General features: G+C 42.0%; 2 protein-coding genes across 9 annotated transcripts in view; both read left to right on the top strand.

The window, feature by feature from the left end:
* The window catches only part of METTL6 (methyltransferase 6, tRNA N3-cytidine), a 42,540-nt gene extending 26,213 nt beyond the window's left edge, over positions 1–16,327 (top strand). For 2 of the 4 annotated variants that reach the window (XM_073223965.1, XM_017650136.3), the window contains exons 5-6: positions 13,808–13,949; positions 15,282–16,327. In XM_073223965.1, the coding sequence (XP_073080066.1) occupies positions 13,808–13,949; positions 15,282–15,463 (324 nt within the window). In that variant the 3' untranslated portion in view covers positions 15,464–16,327. Of the gene's footprint in view, positions 1–10,711; positions 11,000–13,807; positions 13,950–15,281 lie in introns of those variants that run through there. The other 2 variants (XM_036995490.2, XM_036995486.2) reach the window with 2 other exon arrangements.
* A 140-nt stretch (positions 16,328–16,467) lies between these two features.
* The window catches only part of CAPN7 (calpain 7), a 51,009-nt gene continuing 44,311 nt past the window's right edge, over positions 16,468–23,165 (top strand). For 2 of the 5 annotated variants that reach the window (XM_036995453.2, XM_017650133.3), the window contains exon 1: positions 19,109–19,784. In XM_036995453.2, the coding sequence (XP_036851348.1) occupies positions 19,314–19,784 (471 nt within the window). In that variant the 5' untranslated portion in view covers positions 19,109–19,313. Of the gene's footprint in view, positions 16,487–19,103; positions 19,785–23,165 lie in introns of those variants that run through there. The other 3 variants (XM_073223961.1, XM_036995463.2, XM_017650132.3) reach the window with 3 other exon arrangements.

The raw sequence follows: 23,165 nt of genomic DNA, 5'->3' as shown, positions 1-23,165 counted from the left end.
TGTGGAGGCTTTTTGATGATCATCTCCCGGCACGAGTCCTCCAGAGAGTGCTGATGCCGGAAGCTCCTCCTCATATCGTATTTTAGTTCATTTTCTGGGTATCCAAGCTAGGCCTTGATCTTCTGCATAGAAACAAACAGACCCTTTGCCCACACTTTGACATGCCCTCTATACCACTGTGTAGAACTCATTGGAGGTCAGCACACAGGAGCTGCATTTTTTTTTTAAGAGAAAGGAATATTATCAGAAAAGAGTACCTCCATAGCTGATCATCTGACACCCTTTAAGTGATCAACATTAAGGATATTTAAAGCATGTGTTAATCTTTGATTTACCAATAGTTTTATCCTATCAAGGAGTAATCCCCCTTTTCTTTCTTTCTTTCTTTCTTTTTTTAATCTTTAATCTACACTTACATGAAGAATACTATGTTTACTATGCTCTCCCCTATATCAGGTCCCCCGTAAAAACCACATTACGTTACTGTCCATCAGCATAGCAAAATGTTCTAGAATCACTACTTGTCCTCTCTGTGTTGTGCAGCCGTCCCTCCCCTTTCTCCCTTCCCCCCATGCATGCTAATCTTAATACCCACCTTCTTCCCCCCCTTATCCCTCCCTGCCCACCCATCCTCCCCAGTTCCATTCCCTTTGGTACCTGTTAGTCCATTTTTGGATTCTGTAATTCCGCTGCTGTTTTGTTCCTTCAGTTTTTCCTTTGTTCTTATACTCCTCAGATGAGGGAAATCATTTGGTATTTCTCTTTCTCCGCTTGGCTTATTTCACTGAGCATAATACTCTCCAGCTCCATCCATGTTGCTGCAAATGGTTGGATTTTTCCACTTCTTATGGCTGAGTAGTATTCCATTGTGTATATGTACCACATCTTCTTTATCCATTCATCAACCGATGGGCATTTAGGTTGCTTCCAATTCTTGGCTATTGTAAATAGTGCCGCGATAAACACAGGGGTGCATCTGTCTTTCTCAAACTTGATTGCTGCGTTCTTAGGGTAAATTCCTAGGAGTGGAATTCCTGGGTCAAATGGTAGGTCTCTTTTGAGCATTTTGATGAACCTCCAAACTGCTTTCCACAATGGCTGAACTAATTTACATTCCCACCAGCAGTGTAGGAGGGTTCCCCTTTCTCCACAGCCTCGCCAACAGTTTGTCTTTTGGATGGCAGCTATCCTTACTGGTGTGAGGTGATACCTCATTGTAGTTTTAATTTGCATTTCTCTGATAATTAGCGATGTGGAGCATCTTTTCATGTGTCTCTTGGCCATCTGTATTTCTTTTTTGGAGAACTGTCTGTTCAGTTCCTCTGCCCATTTTTTAATTGGGTTATTTGTTTTTTGTTTCTTGAGGTGTGTGAGCTCTTTATATATTCTGGACGTCAAGCCTTTATCGGATCTGTCATTTTCAAATATATTCTCCCATACTGTAGGGTTCCTTTTTGTTCTATTGATGGTGTCTTTTGCTGTACAGAAGCTTTTCAGCTTAATATAGTCCCACTAGCTCATTTTTGCTGTTGTTTTCCTTGCCCGGGGAGATATGTTCAAGAAGAGGTCACTCATGTTTATGTCTAAGAGGTTTTTGCCTATGTTTTTTTCCAAGAGTTTAATGGTTTCATGACTTACATTCAGCTCTTTAATCCATTTTGAGTTTACCTTTGTATATGGGGTTAGACAATGGTCCAGTTTCATTCTCCTACATGTAGCTGTCCAGTTTTGCCAGCACCGTCTGTTGAAGAGACTGTCATTTTGCCTTTGTATGTCCATGGCTCCTTTATCAAATATTAATTGACCATATATGTTTGGGTTAATTTCTGGAGTCTATAATCTGTTCCACTGGTCTGTGACTCTGTTCTTGTGCCAGTACCAAATTGTCTTGATTACTATGGCATTGTAGTAGAGGTTGAAGTTGGGGAGTGAGATCCCCCCTACTTTATTCTTCTTTTTCAGTATTGCTTTGGCTATTCGGGGTCTTTGGTGTTTCCATATGAATTTTTGAATTATTTGTTCCAATTCATTGAAGAATGTTGCTGGTAATTTGAGAGGGATTGCATCAAATCTGTATATTGCTTTGGGCAGGATGGCCATTTTGACGATATTAATTCTTCCTAGCCATGAGCATGGGATGAGTTTCCATTTATTAGTGTCCCCTTTAATTTCTCTTAAGAGTGACTTGTAGTTTTCAGAGTATAAGTCTTTCACTTCTTTGGTTAGGTTTACTCCTAGGTATTTTATTCTTTTTGATGCAATTGTGAATGGAGTTGTTTTCCTGATTTCTCTTTCTATTGGTTCATTGTTAGTGTATAGGAAAGCTACAGATTTCTGTGTGTTAATTTTGTATCCTGCAACTTTGCTGTATTCCGATATCAGTTCTAGTAGTTTTGGAGTGGAGTCTTTAGGGTTTTTTATGTACAGTATCATATCATCTGCAAATAGTGACAGTTTAACTTCTTCTTTACCAATCTGGATTCCTTGTATTTCTTTGTTTTGTCTGATTGCCGTGGCTAGGACCTCCAGTACTATGTTAAATAATAGTGGGGAGAGTGGGCATCCCTGTCTTGTTCCCAATCTCAGAGGAAATGCTTTCAGCTTCTTGCTGTTCAGTATAATGCTGGCTGTGGGTTTATCATATATGACCTTTAGTATGTTGAGGTACTTGTCCTCTATTCCCATTTTGCTGAGAGTTTTTATCATGAATGGATGTTGAATTTTGTCAAATGCTTTGTCAGCATCTATGGAGATGATCATGTGATTTTTGTCTTTCTTTTTGTTGATGTGGTGGATGATGTTGATGGATTTTCGAATGTTGTACCATCCTTGCATCCCTGGGATGAATCCCACTTGGTCATGGTGTATGATCCTTTTGATATACTGTTGAATTCTGTTTGCTAATATTTTATTGAGTATTTGTGCATCTACATTCATCAGGGATATTGGTCTGTAATTTTCTTTTTTGGTGGGGTCTTTGCCTGGTTTTGGTATTAGGGTGATGTTGGCTTCATAGAATGAGTTTGGTAGTATTCCCTCTTCTTCTATTTTTTTGGAACACTTTAAGGAGAATGGGTATTATGTCTTCTCTGTGTGTCTGATAAAATTCCAAGGTAAATCCGTCTGGCCCCGAGGTTTTGTTCTTGGGTAGTTTTTTGATTACCGTTTCAATTTCTTTGCTCGTAATTGGTTTGTTTAACTTTTGTGTTTCTTCCTTGGTCAGTCTTGGGAGGTTGTATTTTTCTAGGAAGTTGTCCATTTCTTCTAGGTTTTCCAGCTTGTTGGCATATAGGTTTTCATAGTAGTCTTTAATAATTCTTTGTATTTCTGTGGAGTCTGTCTTGATTTTTCCATTCTCATTTCTGATTATGTTGATTTGTATTGATTCTCTTTTTCTCTTAATAAGTCTGGCTAGAGGCTTATCTATTTTGTTCATTTTCTCAAAGAACCAACTCTTGGTTTCATTGATTTTTGCTATTGTTTTATTCTTCTCAATTTTGTTTATTTCTTCTCTGATCTTTATTATGTCCCTCCTTCTGCTGACTTTAGGCCTCATTTGTTCTTCTTTTTCCAGTTTTGATAATTGTGATGTTAGACTTTTCATTTGGGATTGTTCTTCCTTCTTCAAGTGTGCCTGGATTGCTATGTACTTTCCTCTTAAGACTGCTTTCGCTGCGTCCCACAGAAGTTGGGGCTTTGTGTTGTTGTTGTCATTTGTTTCTATGTATTCCTTGATCTCTATTTTGATTTGTTCATTGATCCATTGATTATTTAGAAGCATGTTGTTAAGCCTCCATGTGTTTGTGAGCCTTTTTGTTTTCTTTGTAGAATTTATTTCTACTTTTATACCTCTGTGGTCTGAAAAAATTGGTTGGTAGAATTTCAATATTTTAGAATTTACTGAGGCTCTTTTTGTGAGCTAGTATGTGGTCTATTCTGGAGAATGTTCCATGTGCACTTGAGAAGAATGTATATACTGTTGCTTTTGGATGTAGAGTTCTATAGATGTCTGTTAGGTCCATCTGTTCTAGTGTGTTGTTCAATGCCTGTGTGTTCTTACTAATTTTCTGCCCAGTGGATCTATCCTTTCGGGTGAGTGGTGTGTTGAAGTCTCCTAGAATGAATGCATTGCAGTCTATTTCCCTCTTTAGTTCTGTTAGTATTTGTTTCACAAATGCTGTTGTTCCTGTGTTGGGTTCATATATATTTAGAATGATTATATCCTCTTGTTGGACTGAGACCTTTATCATTATGTAGTGTCCTTCTTTATCTCTTGTTACTTTCTTTGTTTTGAAGTCTGTTTTGTCTGATATTAGTACTGCAACCCTTGCTTTCTTCTCACTGTTGTTTGCCAGAAATATGTTTTTCCATCCCTTGACTTTTAGTCTATGCTTGTCTTTGGGTTTGAGGTGAGTTTCTTCTAAGCAGCATATAGATGGGTCTTGCTTTTTTATCCATTCTATTACTCTGTGTCGTTTGATTGGTGCATTAAGTCCATTTGCATTTAGTGTGACTATTGAGAGATATGTACTTATTGCCATTGCAGGCTTTAGATTCGTGGTTACCAAAGGTTCAAGGTTAGCTTCTTTAGTATCTTACTGCCTAACTTAGCTCGCTTATTGAGCTGTTATATACATTGTCTGGAGATTCTTTTCTTCTCTCCCTTCTTATTCCTCCTCCTCCATTCTTCATATGTTGTGTGTTTTGTTCTGTGCTCTTTTTAGGAGTGCTCCCATCTAGAGCAGTCCCTGTAGGATGCCCTGTAGAGGTGGTTTGTGGGAAGCAAATTCCCTTAACTTTTGCTTGTCTGGAAATTGTTTAATCCTGCCATCATATTTAAATGATAGTCGTGCTGGATACAGTATCCTTGGTTCAAGGCCCTTCTGTTTCATTGCATTAAATATATCATGCCATTCTCTTCTGGCCTGTAGGGTTTCTGTCAAGAAGTCTGATGTTAGCCTGATGGGTTTTCCTTTATAGGTGACCTTTTTCTCTCTAGCTGCCTTTAAAACTCTTTCCTTGTTCTTGATCCTTGCCATTTTAATTATTGTGGTCTTGGTGTTCTCTTCCTTGGATCCTTTCTGTTGGGGGTTCTGTGTAATTCTGTGGTCTGTTCGATTATTTCCTCCCCCATTTTGGGGAAGTTTTCAGCAATTATTTCTTCAAAGAGACTTTCTATCCCTTTTCCTCTTTCTTCTTCTTCTGGTACCCCTATAATACGAATATTATTTCTTTTGGCTTGGTCACATAGTTCTCTTAGTGTTGTTTCATTCCTGGGGATCCTTTTATCTCTCTCTATGTCAGCTTCTATACGTTCCTGTTCTCTGGTTTCTGTTCCTTCAATGGCCTCTTGCATCTCATCCATTCTGATTATAAATCCTTCCAGGGATTGTTTCACTTCTGTGATCTCCTTCCTGACATCTGTGATCTCCCTCCGGACTTCATCCCATTGCTCTTGCATTTTTCTCTGCATCTCATCCCATTGCTCTTGCATTTTTCTCTGCATCTTTGTCAGCATGTTCATGATTTTTATTTTGAATTCTTTTTCAGGAGGACTAGTTAGGTCTGTCTCCTCAGGTGTTGTCTCTGTGATCTTTGTCTGCCTGTAGTTTTGCCTTTTCATGTTGATAGAGATAGTTTGCAGAGCTGGTACAAGTGGTCGCTGGAAGAACTTCCCTTCTTGTTGGTTTGTGGCCTTCCTCTCCTGGGAGAATAGCGACCTCTAGTGGCTTATGCTTCTCATCTGTGCGCAGACAGGGCTTCTGCTACCTGCCGGTTTGCTATGGAGTTTATCTCCGCTCTTGCTGTGGGTGTGGCCTGGCTTGGGCCACTCCTCCAAAGTGGTGGAGCCCTGTTGGAGGGGGAGCGGCCCGGAGGCTATTTATCTCTGTAAGGGGCCTCTGTGCTCCCTGTTGCCCTGGGGGTTAGAGTGCCCAGAGATCCCCAGATTCCCTGCCGCTGGTCTAAGTGTCCTGTCCTGCCCCTTTAAGACTGCCAAAAAGCACTCTCCAAACCAAAACAACAACAGAAACAACGAAAGAGGGAAAAAGAAAAAAAAAAAAGGAAAATGCGTGCAATTTTCTTTGTCCTCAGGCGCCGGTCCCCGGCACCCGCTCACCGGTCCTGCTGCCCTGCCTCCCTAGCACTGGGGTCCCTGTCCCTTCAAGGCTTCCAAAAAGCACTTGCCATACAGAAAAATAAAGGGAGAAACGCACGATTTTCTTTGTCCGCCAGGCACCCGCCCACCGGTCGTGCTGCCCTGCCTCCCTGGTATTGGGGTCCCCGTCCCTCCAAGGGTTCGAAAAAGCACTTGCCAAAAAAAAAGGGAAAAACGCGCAATTTTGTTTTTCCTCAGGCGCCGATCCCAGGCACCCGCTCACCGGTCCTGCCACCCTGCCTCTCTGGCATTGGGATCCCTGTCCTTTTAAGGCTTCCAAAAAGCACTCGCCAAAAAAAAAAAAAGGAAAAATGTGCGATATTCTTTGTCCTCAGGTGCCGGCCCCAGGCACCCGCCCACCGGTTTCACTGCCCTGCCTCCCTAGTTTTGGGGAAAACGTGCGATTTTCTTTGTCTCCAGGCCCCGGTCTCAGGCATCCGCTCACCAGTCTTGGTGCCCTGTTTCCCTTGTATTGGGGTCCCTGTTCCGTTAAGGCTTCCAAAAAGCACTCGCCAAAAAAAAAAAAAAGGGAAAAACGCGATTTTCGTCCTCTGGCACTGGTCTAAGGCACCCGCCCACCGGTCCCGCCGCCCTGCCTACCTGGCATTGAGGTCTCTGACCCGTTAAGGCTTCCAAAAAGCACTCGCCTAAAAGAAAAAAGGGAAAAACGCGGTTTTCCCTGTCCCCAGGTGCCGGTCTCAGGCACCTGCCCACCGGTCCTGCCGCCCTGCCTCCCCATAGTTGGAAAAATGCACGATTGTCTTTGTCCTCAGGCGCCGGCCTCAGGCACCTGCTCAGCGGTCTTGCTGCCCTGTTTCACTGGTATTGGGGTCCCTGTCCCTTTAAGGCTTCCAAAAAGTACTCGCCAAAAAAAAAAAAAAAACCACTCTGGTTTCTTTCCACCCGCCGGTAACCGGGAGGAGGGGTGCTCGGGTCCCGCTGGGCTGGGGCTTGTATCTTACCCCCTTCTTGAGGCGCTGGGTAGTTGCAGGTGTGGATGTGGTCTGGATGTTGTCCTGTATCCTCTGGTCTCTATTTTAGGAAGAGTTTTCTTTGTTATATTTTTATAGATCTATGTGGTTTTGGGAGGAGATTTCCACTGCTCTACTCACGCCGCCATCCTGGCTCCGCCCTTCCCCAATGAAAGGTTTTAAAAGCAGATTAGTTATGGTGGAGGAGACAATAAATGATATAGAAATTAGATAAGAGGAATACAAAGAAGCTGAGTCTCAGAAAAAAAGCATCTCTTAGAATGAGTTTTGGGAGAACTGTGTGACCAATCCAAACGGAACAATATTTGCATTATAGGGGTACCAGAAGAAGACAGAGAATAAGAGATAGAAAGTGTCTTTGAGGAGGTAATTCCTGAGAACTGCCCCAGTCTTGGGAAGGAGATAGTCTTGCAGGCCATGGAGATGCACAGATCTCCCAACACAAGGGACCCAAGGAGTACAACACCAAGACATGTAATAATTAAAATGGCAAAGATCAAGGATAAGGACAGACTATTAAAAGCAGCCAGAGAGAGAAATAAGATCACATACAAAGGTAAGCCCACCAGGCTATCATCAGACTTCTCAGCAGAAACCTTACAGGCCAGAAGGGAGTGGCATGATATATTTAATGCAGTGAAACAATAGGGCCTTGAACCAAGATTACTTTATCCGGCAAGATTATCATTTAAATTTGAAGGAGGGATTAAACAATTTCCAGATAAGCTAAAGCTGAGAGAATTTACCTTACACAAAATGTCTCTACATTGTATTTTGGAGGGACTGCTGTAGATGGAAGTGTTCGTAGGGTTTAATAGCTGTCACCAGAGGTAATAAAACCACAGTAAAGAAAGTAAAATAACCCTCCTACACTGCTGGTGGGAATGTAAATTAGTTCAACCATTGTTGAAAGCAGTGTGGAGGTTCCTCAAAAAACAAAAAATAGAAATCCTATTTGACCCAGGAATTCCACTCCTAGGAATTTTCCCTAAGAATGCAGCAGCCCAGTTTGAAAAAGACATATGCCTCCCTCTGTTTATTGCAGCACTATTTACAATAGCCAAGAAATGGAAGCAACCTAAGTGTCCATCAGTAGATGAATGGATAAAGAAGATGTGGTACATACATATAAGGGAATATTATTCATCCATAAGAAGAAAACAAATCCTCCCTTTTGCAACAACATGGATGGAGCTAGAGGGTATTATGCTCAGTGAAATAAGCCAGGTGGAGAAAAACAAGTATCAAATGATTTCACTCATCTGTGGAGTATAAGAACAAAGAAAAAAACTGAAGGAACAAAATAGCAGCAGACTCACAGAACCCAAGAATGGACTAACAGTTACCAAAGGGAAAGGGACTGGGGAGGATGGGTGGGAAGGGAGGGAGAAGGGGAATAAGGGGCATTACGATTAGCACACTTAATGTAGGTGAGAGGCACAGGAAAGGCAGTATAGCACAGAGAAGACAAGTAGTGATTCTATAGCATCTTACTACGCTGATGGACAGTGACTGTAATTGGGTATGTGGTGGGGACTTGATAATGGGGGGAATCTAGTAGCCACTGTGTTGCTCATATAAGTGTATATTAATGATACCAAATAAAACAAATTGAGAAAAAAAAGAGAAGATATACAGATGGCTAACAGGCATATGAAAAGATGCTCCAAATCACTAACCATCAGGGAGATGCCAAATCAAAACCACAATGAGATATCCCCTCACACCAGTCAGAATGGCCACTATCTAAAAGACAAGAAATAACAAGTGTTGGTGAGGATATGGAGAAAGGGGAACACTTGGTGCACTGTTGGTTGGAATGTAAATTGGTGCAGCTACTATGGAAAACAGTGTTGAGGTTCCTAAAACAACTAAAAATAGAAATACCGTATGTTCCAGTAATCCCATTTCTGGATATTTACCTAAAGAAAACAAAAACACTATTTCAGAAATATATATGCACCCCTTTGTTTATTGCATAAATGTTATTTATAACAGCCCAGTGTCCATTGTTAGGTGAAAGGTTGAAGAACCACCCTAAATGTCCACATTTAGATGAATAGTCTAAAGAAGATATGGTACATATACACAATGGCATATTACTTAGCCACTATAAAAAAATGAAATATTGACGTTTGCAACATCGATGGACCTAGAGGGTATTATGCTAAGTGAAATAAGCCAGGGAGAGAGAGTCAAATGCTGTATGATTTCATTTACATGGGAATCTAAAAACAAAACAAAACATTCCCTAGAACCAGAGTCATAAACATCAAGGACAAATTGGTGGTTGCTAGAGGGGAAGGGGATGGGGAGGGAAGATGGGTGAAATATGTGAATGTGAGCAAGAGGTACAAACTTCCAGCTATAAAATAAATTAGTCGTGGGGATGAAAGTATAGCATAGCGAATATAGTAAAAAATACTGTAATAACTATGGTGAAAGATGGCAACTACATTTTGTGAAGAGCATTTTGTAATGTATATAAACATCAAATCACTATGTTATATTCCTGAAACTAATATAATATTGTCAACTAAAAATTTAAAGGAAGAAAGAGGGTTCCAGTAATAATCAAAAGATAAAAGAGCGAGACTACAGAGAGAGCAGAAAAGATGGTAGGGGTGACCCGAGAGTGACTTCTATGACATGGAGAGTATGAAGGAGTTATGCTTTTTCATGTTTAATAAGACTTTAGAACATTACTGTGGGAGTGAGTGGATTAGGTAGAGTGGAGGACAAGGTTTTTGGAAGGGAGAAACTCAGATCGTTAAGGGTCCCATGTATTTCAAAGAATAATCCACATGTACATTGCAATTGGTCATAATGTGGAATGCAGTAGTATTGAGGATAATGGAATAAAGCAGAAGTTACATTCCTCATAAAATGGAGGGAAAGGACCCTGGAACTAATGGAGTATGTAACAATAAGGGATGGTGGGTGATATAATTGATGACAGGCAATTCAGGGATAGGGCGTTCACGAGGAGAGAGGAGAGTGCACAGAAAGGAGCACTGGGGAGCAAGGAAGCGGTCAGCCCCGTCCCAAGCCTGGTGGCACAAGTGCAATGGGAGAACACAGCTGTGAGAGGCTGCCAGGGAAGCAGTGTCCTCAGGGGACACTGGGTTTCTCTTAGCACAAGAATGTGAAGGGAACATTCAGAAGAAGTTGCAGATGCCAGTGATTTCACTGCTGAAAGGTTTCAGGGATTAGGGAGGAGTAGGATAGAGGGCAGAGTGAGGGAGATCCTGGAACCTTATGGGGATGAGCGTGCTCCCTCTCAAAACTTCTGTCCAGTGTTAAGGTGGAGGTCCTGGTCAGCTGAAGAAAAGAAGAAAGAATAAATTTTTAAAAGAGAAAAAGAATTAAGGACAAGAAGTAAACAGAACTTATTTGCAGATAATATAATTGTCTGATTAGAAAAAATTAAAAGAATTAAAAGCTTAAGAATAAGATGAATGTTCTTAATGTCAGAACTGTACACTAAAAAAAACAGACTAACATGCATTTTGCAATCTTTTCATCTTGATGTTATATATTTTATTTTACTTTTGTTTTTGAGGTTTTTTTTATTTTTTTGGACAGTGACAAGCTGATTCCAAATTTACATGAAAGAACAGAGTCAAAACACTCCTGAAGATGAACGAGCTGGGAAGATTTATATTCTACCTGATATAAAGACTTATTATAGCTACAATAATTAAGACAGAATTGTGTTGGCAGAGGGACAAATTGAAAAATGGAATGTGGTAACTTAAAAACATCCATTTATATATGGAAATTTGATATATAGAGGCGACATTGAAGATTTCTGGGAAAAGAAATGATCAATAAATATGTGATAAGTGATTCTGGTTGCACTCGTGGTCCATGTGGGGAAAAAATGAAATTGTATTCCTACTTCTTATACAAAAATCATTCTCAGGTGAATTAAAGACTTAAATGGAAAGGACGAAAGTTTAAACCTTTCATAAGAAAGGACAGGAGAAATCTTTATGATCTAAGAGTGAGGGGAGTTTCCTCAGAGGAGATCCAAAGCAGTCTGAGCATAAAGATGATCATAATAAAACTGGGAGTTTCTCTTCTTGGAAAGCCAATACAAAGAAATTAAAAAGATAACTTGGGAAATGTAATTTAATATCTATACATCTGACAGAAGATTAGTATCCAGAATATATAAGGAATTCCTGTGTAATAATAAGGACAAATTAATAAAAAAAATGGGCATACATGAATAGTCATTTTATAGAGGAGAACAAACAGTGAGTTAACTTATTGAAAGATAACCTCAATAACCCAGGAAATGTGAAATAAAACCATAGTGAGACATCATTAGATTAACAAAATTAAGTCTGACAAAGCCAGGTATTGATGAGGATATGCCTGTTAATCTAAGTGGGAATATATGTTATCTATATTTTAGTTGTAGTGAAATGTTAACATAAAAAAAAATTGAGCTCTGCCAGTGTATTCCTGGCCCCTATTGTAACCTTTTTTTTGTAACAAATTCCATTTCAGCAATCCTATATTTATCCCCAAGTAGAAATCTTTTTTCATCTGACCTGGAATAAGTTCACAGCAGTAGAGTGATTGCTTTCTCTCTGCTGTCATACATAATGATTGGTTTGTAAATTTGAAATTGTGCTTTATCGGAAAATTATCAGAAGGAGAAACAATCTGTCAGCCTCTGACAAGAAACCCTTTGGTCAGCTATGGAACTTTGCATGAACAACCACAATAATAAGCTGTTTTAAGGTAGATCTGGTTACTCTTGGGTGTTAACACCAGAGAAATTTAAAAACGACATCATTTAAAACTGAAAGGCAATCTTAATGTTGAATTCCCTCATTTTTGGAGTAGAATGATGAACTAAAAATAGACCAAATTTATCATCTGAAGACCTGGATTTTGGTCTAGCCTTTACCACCAGCTTATCTTGAAACCTCAGGCAAGTCACTTTTACTCCGAGCCCTACTACGTATAAGCCCTACTACCTAACCTACCCACTTCTCAGAGTTGGAGGAATGATAGGACATTATGTCAAGCAATGCCTGGTTAACTGTACAATGCCATGATCAAAGGAGGCATTAGTATCATAATTATTATTTTACAGATTAGAAAACACATTTAGAGGGATGAAATGTTTGCTCAAGGTCATTCAAGTAGGTAATGGAAGAACTGGGATATGAATCAAGATTTCCAAATTCCCGAGTGAGTGTTCTTTCCACTGTCCCATGCAGCCTTCCTTCTGAAATTGAGAATAAGTCTTTCTCATATGAACTACAATTTTCACAATTTTCCCTTCTCAATTATCTGTATCTTCAACCTTAACATTTCTGAGGAAGAATGTTTCTGTCCAAGAGGCTCTTAAAATGCATGCTTGTATTGATAAGAATTTACTAAATGAGAAAATCTGCAGCACACTTGAAAGTTCTGTGGACAGCCTTTCATATTCCTTCAAGAAGCGGAAATAAATACATAAAACTACATAAAAAATCTGTTACATAGATAATATTATATCATATATCTTAAAAGTCTTATCTATGTGATAGGTCAGAAAAAGATTGAATAAAATGAGTGCCCCCTTTGAAGTCCACTCTTACTGGTAGTGTTAATGCAGTTTGAAAGAATTTTCACATAAACAGGTGTCAGTGCGTACCTTTTTATTTCATTCTGAAAAGCATATGGCTGTTGGCTCTCTAAGGCAGTTAGACCCATGGCCTGGTAGTCATAATCTGTGCAGTTCTGAAACATCTACTCTGCGACATGTCTCTCTGAAAGGCCTTAGTAAGAGCTCCCACCTGGGCCTGACCCATCCCTTTTCCCTGCACTGCTACACTGGCCTGGGAGCCACTCCTCACGGCACAGTGTGGGAAGAACGCTCCAAGTTACCCCTCCCCTCATAGGCTCTCTTTTCTTGTCAGTAGTGTGAGTGCAATTGGAATGGCTCTTCTGCCCCCTGGGGCTAACAAATGTCTCTGATTCTCTCTTACTCTATAGTATGGTGCCTTTTGATCTAACAGTGAGTCCTGACTCCACCACTTTGTAGCCGATGTGTGATTGTGGGCAAATCACTTACCACTTCTGGTGTTAGTTTCTTCATCTCACATGAGGATAGTAATCACACTCCTTCCTTCCTTGGATTAGATGAAGATCCAGTGAGAAACTGGTGAACTGTGGAGTGCTGTCAGTTTATTAGCATGGTGGGCAAGCTGTACGTAATTGCAGCACTGAGCTGAGACTCAGAATGAGGAAAACCAGCCAGAATCAGTAAAAAGCCAAAATGATATTTTTTTTTAATGAAATAGTTTGACTACAGGCTCATGTACTAGGAGACAGCTAATAAAATGTTGGAATGAGGATAAGAGCGTTTCCTTTAATGTCTTTAGCATTTTAATTGTATGACACTGGACCTTCCAGAGTGCTCTTGTGAGTACCCAAGAAGTACCCCTCCTCTGTGTGGGGCCTGTCAAGTCCTTATGCCTTTGATTAGCAGGTCATTTTCCTTCATGTTAGGGAGTGTTACAGTCTGGCCCCTTCGCATGATGATCACAAATGTAACTTATTTTTAATATGAAAATTAATCAGATTTAATTTAACAGGAAGCTTTATTTGACTGCCTGCCCCAGAGTTATATGACACTATTTTTGTTTTGTAGGTGTTAAAACCAGGCAAAAATGTCTTGTTTCGTGACTATGGGCTCTACGATCATGCCATGCTTCGGTTTAAAGCCGGCAGCAAACTTGGAGAAAACTTTTATGTTAGGCAAGATGGAACCAGATCGTATTTTTTTACTGATGGTGAGATGAATGGAATCTGGCTTTATTTCTGTTGATGTGATTGCATTGTTACTCTAATGCTGATTGGGGGTGGAGGCGGCTCTACTTAGCTCACATGCTCAAGACCCTGGAATAAACTCTGACGTACACTATTTACCCAGCACCTAGGAGGATGTCATGGACACAGCTCCTGGCCGTGGTGAGGGCACAAGCCACCTCTGGTGACAGTGTTTCGTTAGTGAGCTTGGGCTAACGAGCAGGTTCCGACATGCCATGTGGCTGCCACGGTGGGAACTGTGCTGGGTACCACCAAGGGCAAATCAGAGTCTTTACTTTGTTCAGTCAAAAATACAGCAAGTAGGACAGTATAATGCCTTGAGATTACTTTCCAGGTCCCAAAGGCAAAAAATCTTTTCCTCTGAAAGTGATTGGATCTGTTTTAAATATACAAATTTGCTATCGAGGGGGAGGTCTTTAGAAAGTCATTTTTGATAAGAAAAACATCCAAACACTAAACATTATTTCGGTCTTATACTAGGTATCTTGAAAATTAGTTTTAAGCCTATTGAATAATCTGGACCATAAGATAATTACTTTCCTGAACTTTGTCATTTACAAACACTTGTATTTCTTGAAGTGAAATATTCCTTTGAATTCTAAAATGAAACAAAAAATGAGTGATTAAGATTAAAACTGCAAAATCATAAAAATGTTAGATGAAAATGTTTTAATGTTTCTGATTCATGAAATCTGATTAAACCAATTGTAAATAATTGAAAAAATGGAGGAATATCTACAGCGCTTCAGAGCACATTCTCTGGAGTAAAAGCTCTTGGTTAAGAGCGTTAATTTTTACTACATAGCCATTTATTCTATTTGTTTTATTAACATGCAGTGGTATATTTGGGTTAAATTTTCCTTAGAGTATACCACCATTAGGTGATTTTTTTCCCCCAGTCTGGTCACAGATTTTCCTCCCTCATGTTAGAATAGATGAGGTGCTTGATATAAACAAATTGAGCATATGCAGACTTTGTATGAATCTAGCCAGTTTGGAATTTTGTTTCTTTTTACTCAGACTTTTGATTCAGGGACTCATATATGGCAAGGTGGGCATACTCCAGGTTGTCCTTAAGTTTTGCTGATTAAATTGTTTAGTTAGGAGTTTCTATTTGGGTGCAAAGTGGTGAGTAGGAGTGTGTTACTTTCCAAAACAAACCCTTTAAATTTTAGTATTGCAGTTTTCATTACATTAAAGAAATCAGTCTCAACCCTCCAGCCTTCTTTCTTCTACTGCAAAGCAAATGTAATTCTCTTAAGAATGTAAGCATTTTTGATCTGCTTGTCTTACAGAATTCCTGGCTCAGCTCTTTAGGGATGCAGGTTATGAAGAAGTGGTGAACGAGTATGTATTTCGTGAGACTGTAAATAAAAAAGAAGGCCTGTGTGTACCTAGAGTTTTCCTTCAGAGCAAATTCCAAAAGTCTCCAAGGAACCCAGCTCCTCTGACACTGGGCCTGGGTCACAAGTCCTGACCTGTCTTGAGGTTGATATTTATGTTCCTCTTTGTAGAGGAAAGTTTAGAGACAATCTCTCTTGTATATTTTTATATTTTGACTTTCTAAAATGAGTATATAAAATTTTTATATTGAAGAGAAGCAAGTGTTGTGTGTCTGTTAAAGAAATGTAAATAAAATTTGCAAGGCCTGAAAAGTAAAGGAAGTTTTATGGTATAACATAATTTAGCCATGTCGTCTTGACTATAAAATTCCATGAAGGAAAACGTAAGGCCCCTTAGCACTTAAAGAGATCCTTGTCATTACTCTTGTGAATCTCTGAGTATCCCTCTAGGCAGCATGTCAGACAACCCTGTAGAAAAATGAGACTAAATAACACATCAATATGTATTTTTAGCTCGAAGGATTGTTTTTTGTTTTTTTTCCAGTGTCTCATATGTGCCCATTTTTCTCCACTCATACTCATTTATGTATCTCTTTAAGACCAGTGTTTCACAAATGCCACTTTTGCTTGCTATGTCTCAAGAATTCACTGTAGGCCCTGTGCCTTACTTTTGAGACTCTCTGTAATTGGGCCAGTCTCTGGCCACACTGCACAAGGAAAGAAGGAAGGCCACCACCTACCTTCATCTCTCCGCTGCAGCTTCTCCAGGAATGCAGCGGATGGACTTCCCAGCTCCTACTAGGACATGAGGAAACAGTGGCTAGGAGGTAAATGACTGACATGGCCAAAGTTACAGAGCTAGTCTTGTTGGAGAATATGGGGAAAACCTTAAATAATGGCCTGCTGACCTGTTTACCAAGCATTCCTATATAATGACTTTTACTTTATGAAATAAAATTAAAGTTCTTTTGACCTGCTAACAAAAGTTTATCCTGTAAGCCCTTTTTGTGGAAAGCTACTTATGAGAACATTTGTCTTCAGTATGTTGAAAACTGCTCATGCAACAAGCTAGGCATCTTCGCTCCCAACCACATCTGAAGAGGAGGAATCCCAGTGGGAGGTGGCCGGATGATCATAGCCGTTAACGTACAAGTAAAGTAAGTCTTCTGGGCTCCTGGAGAGGAGGGCAGAAGCTCACAAAGCATGGCATGCTAGGTGGGTGTTCTCACTCTACCATCGTTCCCCGACTTCTCCGGAGGGTCTATGGGGCTGGGCAAGTAAGAGGAACCCTAAACTCTCACAGGTGTGTTGCTTTATATATTTTCTCCTTTTGTATGCTGGAAGCTGGCTGTACTTAGTGAGAGCAAAACTGATGAGGAATAGTATAGAGTTGGTCCTTTGCAGTGATTTTTCTTTGAAATCAACTTATAAAGAAGATGGACCTTTAAGGGGGTTCACTGGCCCCACAGAGCAAGGGTCAAGCTCAGCCTCAGAGCAGTTTGTTAAGAGAAACAGGACTAGCTCCAAGATCCCCACTTTGACTCCAGGGTTCTTCTTCCTAAGCAACCTTCACCAGTGAACCCCATCCCAGCTTCAAGCCCAGAACATTGCTCCTCTACAGCAGTCCTCTCACCCGTTTCCTCCATTAATTCCGATCATTGTCATGTCAGTTAGTTACAGTGTCAGAGCTGGATAAAAACACGATAATTAAAGTAGAAAGTGGGGCCCTACTGTGTGGAGGCTATGCACCCCCACAATAAGCCATCTTTCTGTAGTTGTGCATTCCTGACGCTACAGATGCTGCGATGGAGAGGTTGGTTGAGGTAGACCCCTTGTGGCCAAGAGCTGGTGGGATACCTGGGACCCTGAAAAGGTTAGATCTCCCTGGTGGGTCACATCTGTGGATTTGCCGGCCCAGTTTGGGGACAGTAAGGAAAGGACTTATTCGGGAAGGGGCAGTGGGGGACAGGGAATTGTGGAATTGTTTCTGTTTTATGTTAAGGCGTTGGCAATGCTCTGGGATCCACCAAAGTCACCACCAGGAGCTAAATCCATCCCTGACCCCAAACTGGAGACCCATTCCCTGCCTGCGCACTGGGGTACTATGGCTACTGCATTAGCAGTTTGTTTGTTCCTAGCGTCCCTACCCCCAGGATTCAGGCCTTTGGGGTCCAGGGTGGGACCTGTCCTCTACATCCAGGAGAACTGCCTGGGCCCCCATGCCATCAGGCCCCATCTGGGCCACAGCAGGCTGGTACCTGAGCAGTTTGCTCCTTAAGCACCTTCCCTGGGTGTTCAAGCCGCGGTAGGCTGGGTGGTGCCTCTGCCCCGCCACCAGGAAGTCTTCCTGGGGCAGCTTTCCCTCCAATCTTGCAACTGGGGAGGGTGTTCAAAGAGTGCTTATGGTCAGGCTGCCCAGGTTCCTACAGACTTCTGGGGACCAGTGAACTTTGAGAAAACCATGACTTGGGTGACCCCCACCACCAAGTGCACCAGGGAGGCCTACAGACCTTCCGAAAGGTCTGACCCCAATCCCTTGGAGATCTAGTGTGAGGGAAAGTAGCATCACCCCTTTAATAGGAGCAGGACTAATTCTGGAGATTCAGTGTGTACCCACTTGTCTCACCTGGTCTTCCAAATCTGCCTGGTCAGCCTCAACATTGGACCAAATCCAGGGAGGCTGGCTTCCTGGTGGGAGAAGGTAGAGCCTGTTCATTTTTGACCCTGCCAGATTCCCCACCTTCTGGGGCCAGGGGCCTCTTGGCCAGCTATCCTCCGGGAAGGCCCCAATTCAACCAGCCTTCTACCTGGAGTTGTACATTCCTGGCACTTTACTCATGATGCCACGATGTAAGGGTGTAACTCGTTTGAGTTAGACCCCATGTGGCCGAGTGCTGGTGGGATTCTTGGGGCCACTGTTAGAGTCAACATCTCCCAGGTATCTCCCATCATTGGATTTGCCTGTCGCATTTGTGGATAGTCAGCGGAGGGCTTCCCTGGAAAAGGACAGCAGGGAACAGGGAATTGTGTGGTTTTTTATTCATGGGTTGGGTCTTGGGATTGCTGTGAGTTCCACGGAGTCTCTGCCAGAGTCTGGGTCCATACCTACAGGTCTGGAGCATGTGGATCCATCCCCAGCTGCCTGAAGGCTGGGTTACCACTGCCGGCACGTTATGTAGTTTGCTCCTGTCTTCCCTGAGACTTCAGATTCTGAGATCTGTTGGATGGTGCCTGCCCTCTGGCACCCTGATGTCTTCCTGGGCAAGCCTTCCCTCCAGCCTTGTCACTGATGAGGGCGTTTGAATGGTGGTTATGGTGAGGTCCCACATGGCCCTGAAGTACTGTTTGATGGATTTTGAAAGATGCATAAAATTTTGCACCACCATCAAGATACAAAGCATTTCCAGCACCCCGAAAGTTTCTTTCATATTCCTCCTCAGCCATTTATCTGATTTCTAACATTATTGTTTAGAATTATCTTTTCTATTATCTTAAATTGAATCATGCAGTTTGTACATATGCCCCTTTTCTTGATTCAGCAGTAATTTTGTTTCATCCATATTGTGGCCAATTTAATTTTATTGTTTTATTCAGACATGAGAGAGAGAAAAAGACGTTATCAGATAATCTAGTCAATTAAAATAGCACTAAATTGGTCTAAGGATAAGTACAAGTGAAAATACATCTCGTTTCTTAAACAGTACTATACAATGGGGGAGCTATATAGGTTTATGATTGGGTTTGTCGAATATGTTATTAAAGAATATTTCAAGGGAATCCTACGTCCTTATTTCATGTCTCTAATTTTAAGGAATCAGTCCAGATTACGTTGGGAAGTGCTCTTGTTGGCTGCCAGCCTTTCCTTCGGCTCCGTGGAGAAAATCTGAGTAAGGTGCATGTGTGTTGGTTAGCCGTCGCAGGCTCTGCCGCCTTGACGCTGCAGACTTTTTATTGGCGCCCAGAGCCCGGCGCTGCGGCGGTCACATGCGCCCGCCTCCCAGCTGCTCAGTGCCCGCCCTCCGCCTGCGCACTCTGGAAAGCCCGGTCTCCGCCGGCGCAACTCCCGATATGCCGGAGGCCTGGCTGCGCCTGCGTGCTGCGCCTGTGGGCGGGGCAGGCGAGTGCTGGGCCGGCGAAGTGCGGCGGCCTTGCGGCTCGGCAGCCGGAGGGGTTGAGCGGGCGCGGCCTGCGACAGGCGCAGCCGAGAAGGCCCGCTGCCCTCTTTCAGCCGTAGGGATTGAACTGTGCGCTCCTGCCGCGGCGCTCCGGAGTCCTCGCCCCGGCCCCCGGCGCGCCGCGGGCGGCAGGGGCCTCTGCGTGTGGGCCTTTCTCCCGCCGTGCGAGTTCGGCGCCATGGACGCCACGGCGCTGGAGCGGGACGCTGTGCAATTCGCCCGGCTGGCGGTGCAGCGCGACCACGAAGGCCGCTACTCTGAGGCTGTGTTTTACTACAAGGTGGGACGGGGCCGCGGCTTCCGGCCCAGAGGCCAAGGGGCGGGTCCAGCTGCCCTTGGCGTGCCCGCCCACTGGTTTGCTCTTTCACTCGCCGCTCCCTGCTCTCGTGGCTTTTACTCCTCCCCGCACCCCTGCTCTCCTGCCTTTGCTCTCACCCCTCCTCGCACCCCTGCTCTCCTGCCTTTGCTCTCACCCATCCCCCTCCCCTTATCTCCTGCCTTTCCTCTTACCTAACCTGTACCCCTGCCCTCCTTTCGGGGAACAGTTGACCTGGGCTGCATAGACCGACCGGCATTCCTCGCCATGCCGGGTGCCTGCCACTGTGGGAGGTTTGGTCGCGCCTTGGAGCCACCACTTGGGCTGGTTAGGGTCTTAGATGGCAAACGGCCACCGTAGAGTCTGTAGGGCATCAGTAGTTAGGGATGGGTGGGTTGTTAAGTAACTAGTCAGTTCTTACTGTCACTTGGCTCTGACTTACAGCTAGTGGGAAGTGGCCTCTAATATGCCCTAAAATAGTGCATGTTATCTTACTACACTGATGGACAGTGACTACGGTGGGGTATGGGGGGGTCTTTAGAATATGGGTGAATGTAGTAACCACATTGTTTTTCATGTGAAACCTTCATAAGAGTGTATATCAATGATAACTTAATTTAAAAAGTGCATGTTCGTCTAAGAAAGTATATTTTTAAAAAATCTCTTCACACTTAATGTATATTTTTCTGCACAAATATATGTACATACCTTTTAAAAAAATCAAACTTGTATCGCTTATACCATTTTTTTTGGTATCATTAATATACACTTAGATGAACAACATTGTGGTTCCTAGTTTCCCCCCATTATCAAGTCCCCACCACATACCCTGTTACAGTCACTGTCTGTCAGTGTAGTAAGATGCTATAGAATCACTACTTGTCTTCTCTGTGTTATACTGCCTTCCCTGTACCCCCCCCACCTACATTATACATGCTCATCGTGATCCCCCTTTTTCCTCCTTATCCCTCCCCACCAATCCTCCCTAGTCCCTTTCCCTTTGGTAACTGTTAGTCCATTCTTGGGTTCTGTGAGTCTGCTGCTGTTTTGTTCCTTCAGTTTTTGCTTTGTTCTTATACTCCACAGATGAGTGAAATCATTTGATACTTGTCTTTCTCCGCCTGGCTTATTTCACTGAGCATAATACCCTCTAGCTTCATCCATGTTGTTAAAATGGTAGAATTTGTTTTCTTCTTATGGCTGAATAATATTCAGTTGTGTATATGTACCACATCTTCTTTATCCATTCATCTACTGATGGACAATTAGGTTGCTTCCACTTCTTGGCTATTGTAAATAGTGCTGCAATAAACATAGGTCGTTTTCAAACTGGGCTGCTGCATTCTTAGGGAAAATTCCTAGGAGTGGAATTCCTGGGTCAAATGGTATTTCTATTTTTAGTTTTTTGAGGAACCTCCATACTGCTCTCCACAATGGTCGAACTAATTTACATTCCCACCAGCAGTGTAGGAGGGTTCCCCTTTCTCCACAACCTCGCCAACATTTGTTGTTGTTTGTCTTTTGGATGGTGGCGATCCTTACTGGTGTGAGGTAATCTCATTGTAGTTTTAATTTGCATTTCTCTGATGACTAGCAATGTGGAGCATCTTTTCATGTGTCTGTTGGCCATCTGAATTTCTTCTTCGCAGAAGTGTGTTCAGATCCTGTGCCCATTTTTTTTTGGTATCATTAATCTACAATTACATGAAGAACATTATGTTCACTAGGCTCCCCCCTTCACCAAGTCCCCCCCACATTCCCCTTCACAGTCACTGTCCATCAGCGTAGTAAGATGCTGTAAAATCACTACTTGTCTTCTCTGTGTTGTAGAGCCCACCCCGTACCCCCCCCCTCACATTATATGGCTAATTGTAATGCCCCCTTTCTTTTTCCCGCCCTTATCCCTCCCTTCCCACCCATCCTCCCCAGTCCCTTTCCCTTTGGTAACTGTTAGTCCATTCATGGGTTCTATGATTCTGCTGTGGTTTTGTTCCTTCAGTTTTTCTTTGCTCTTATACTCCACATATGAGTGAAATCTTTTGGTCCTTGTCTTTCTCCGCCTGGCTTATTTCACTGAACATAATACCCGCTAGCTTCATCCATGTTGTTGCAAATGGTAGGATTTGTTTTCTTCTTATGCCTGTGCCCATTTTTTTAATTGGATTATTTGCTTTTTGTTTGTTGAGGTAAGTGAGCTCTTTATATATTTTTGATGTCAACCCTTTATCAGATATGTCATTTATGAATATATTCTCCCATACTGTAGGATGCCTTTTTGTTCTATTGGTGGTGTCCTTTGCTGTACAGAAACTTTTTAGTTTGATATAGTCCCACTTGTTCATTTTTGCTTTTGTTTCCCTTGCCTGGGGAGATATGTTCATGAAGAAGTTGCTCATGTTTATGTCCAAGAGATTTTTGCCTATGTTTTTTTCTAAGAGTTTTATGGTTTCATGGCTTACTTTGAGGTCTTTAATCCATTTCGAATTTACTTTTGTGTATGGGGTTAGACAACGATCCAGTTTCATTTTCTTACATATAGCTGTCCAGTTTTGCCAGCACCATCTGTTGAAGAGACTGTCATTTCCCCATTGTATGTCCATGGCTCCTTTATCATATATTAATGGCCATATATGTTTGGTTTAATGTCTGGAGTTTCTATTCTGTTCCTCTGGTCTGTGGGTCTGTTCTTGTGCCAGTACCAAATTATCTTGATTACTATGGCTTTGTAGTAGAGCTTGAAGTTGGGGAGTGAGATCCCCCCCCCCGCCCACTTTATTCTTCCTTCTCAGGATTGCTTTGGCTATTCGGGGTCTTTTATGGTTCCATATGAATTTTAAAACTATTTGTTCCAGTTCATTGAAGAATGCTGTTGGTATTTTGATAGCGATTGCATTGAATCTGTAGATTGCTTTAGGCAGGATGGCCATTTTGACAATATTAATTCTTCCTAGCCAAGAGCATGGGATGACTTTCCATTTGTTAATATCCTCTTTAATTTCTCTTAAGAGTGTCTTATAGTTTTCAGGGTATAGGTCTTTCACTTCCTTGGTTAGGTTTATTCCTAGGTATTTTATTCTTTTTGATGCAATTGTGAATGGAATTGTTTTCCTGATTTCTCTTTCTGCTAGTTCATTGTTAGTGTATAGGAATGTAATGGATTTCTGTGTGTTAATTTTGTATCCTGCGATTTTGCTGAATTCCAATATTCTAGTAGTTTTGGAGTGGATTCTTTAGGGTTTTTTATGTACAATATCATGTCATCTGCAAATAGTGACAGTTTCACTTCTTCTTTACCAATCTGGATTCCTTTTATTTCTTTGTTTTGTCTGATTGCCATGGCTAGGA

This window comes from Manis javanica, chromosome 15 (assembly GCF_040802235.1).
Source record: "Manis javanica isolate MJ-LG chromosome 15, MJ_LKY, whole genome shotgun sequence".
Lineage (NCBI taxonomy): Eukaryota > Metazoa > Chordata > Mammalia > Pholidota > Manidae > Manis > Manis javanica.
This window is presented reverse-complemented; position numbering and strand designations above follow the sequence as displayed.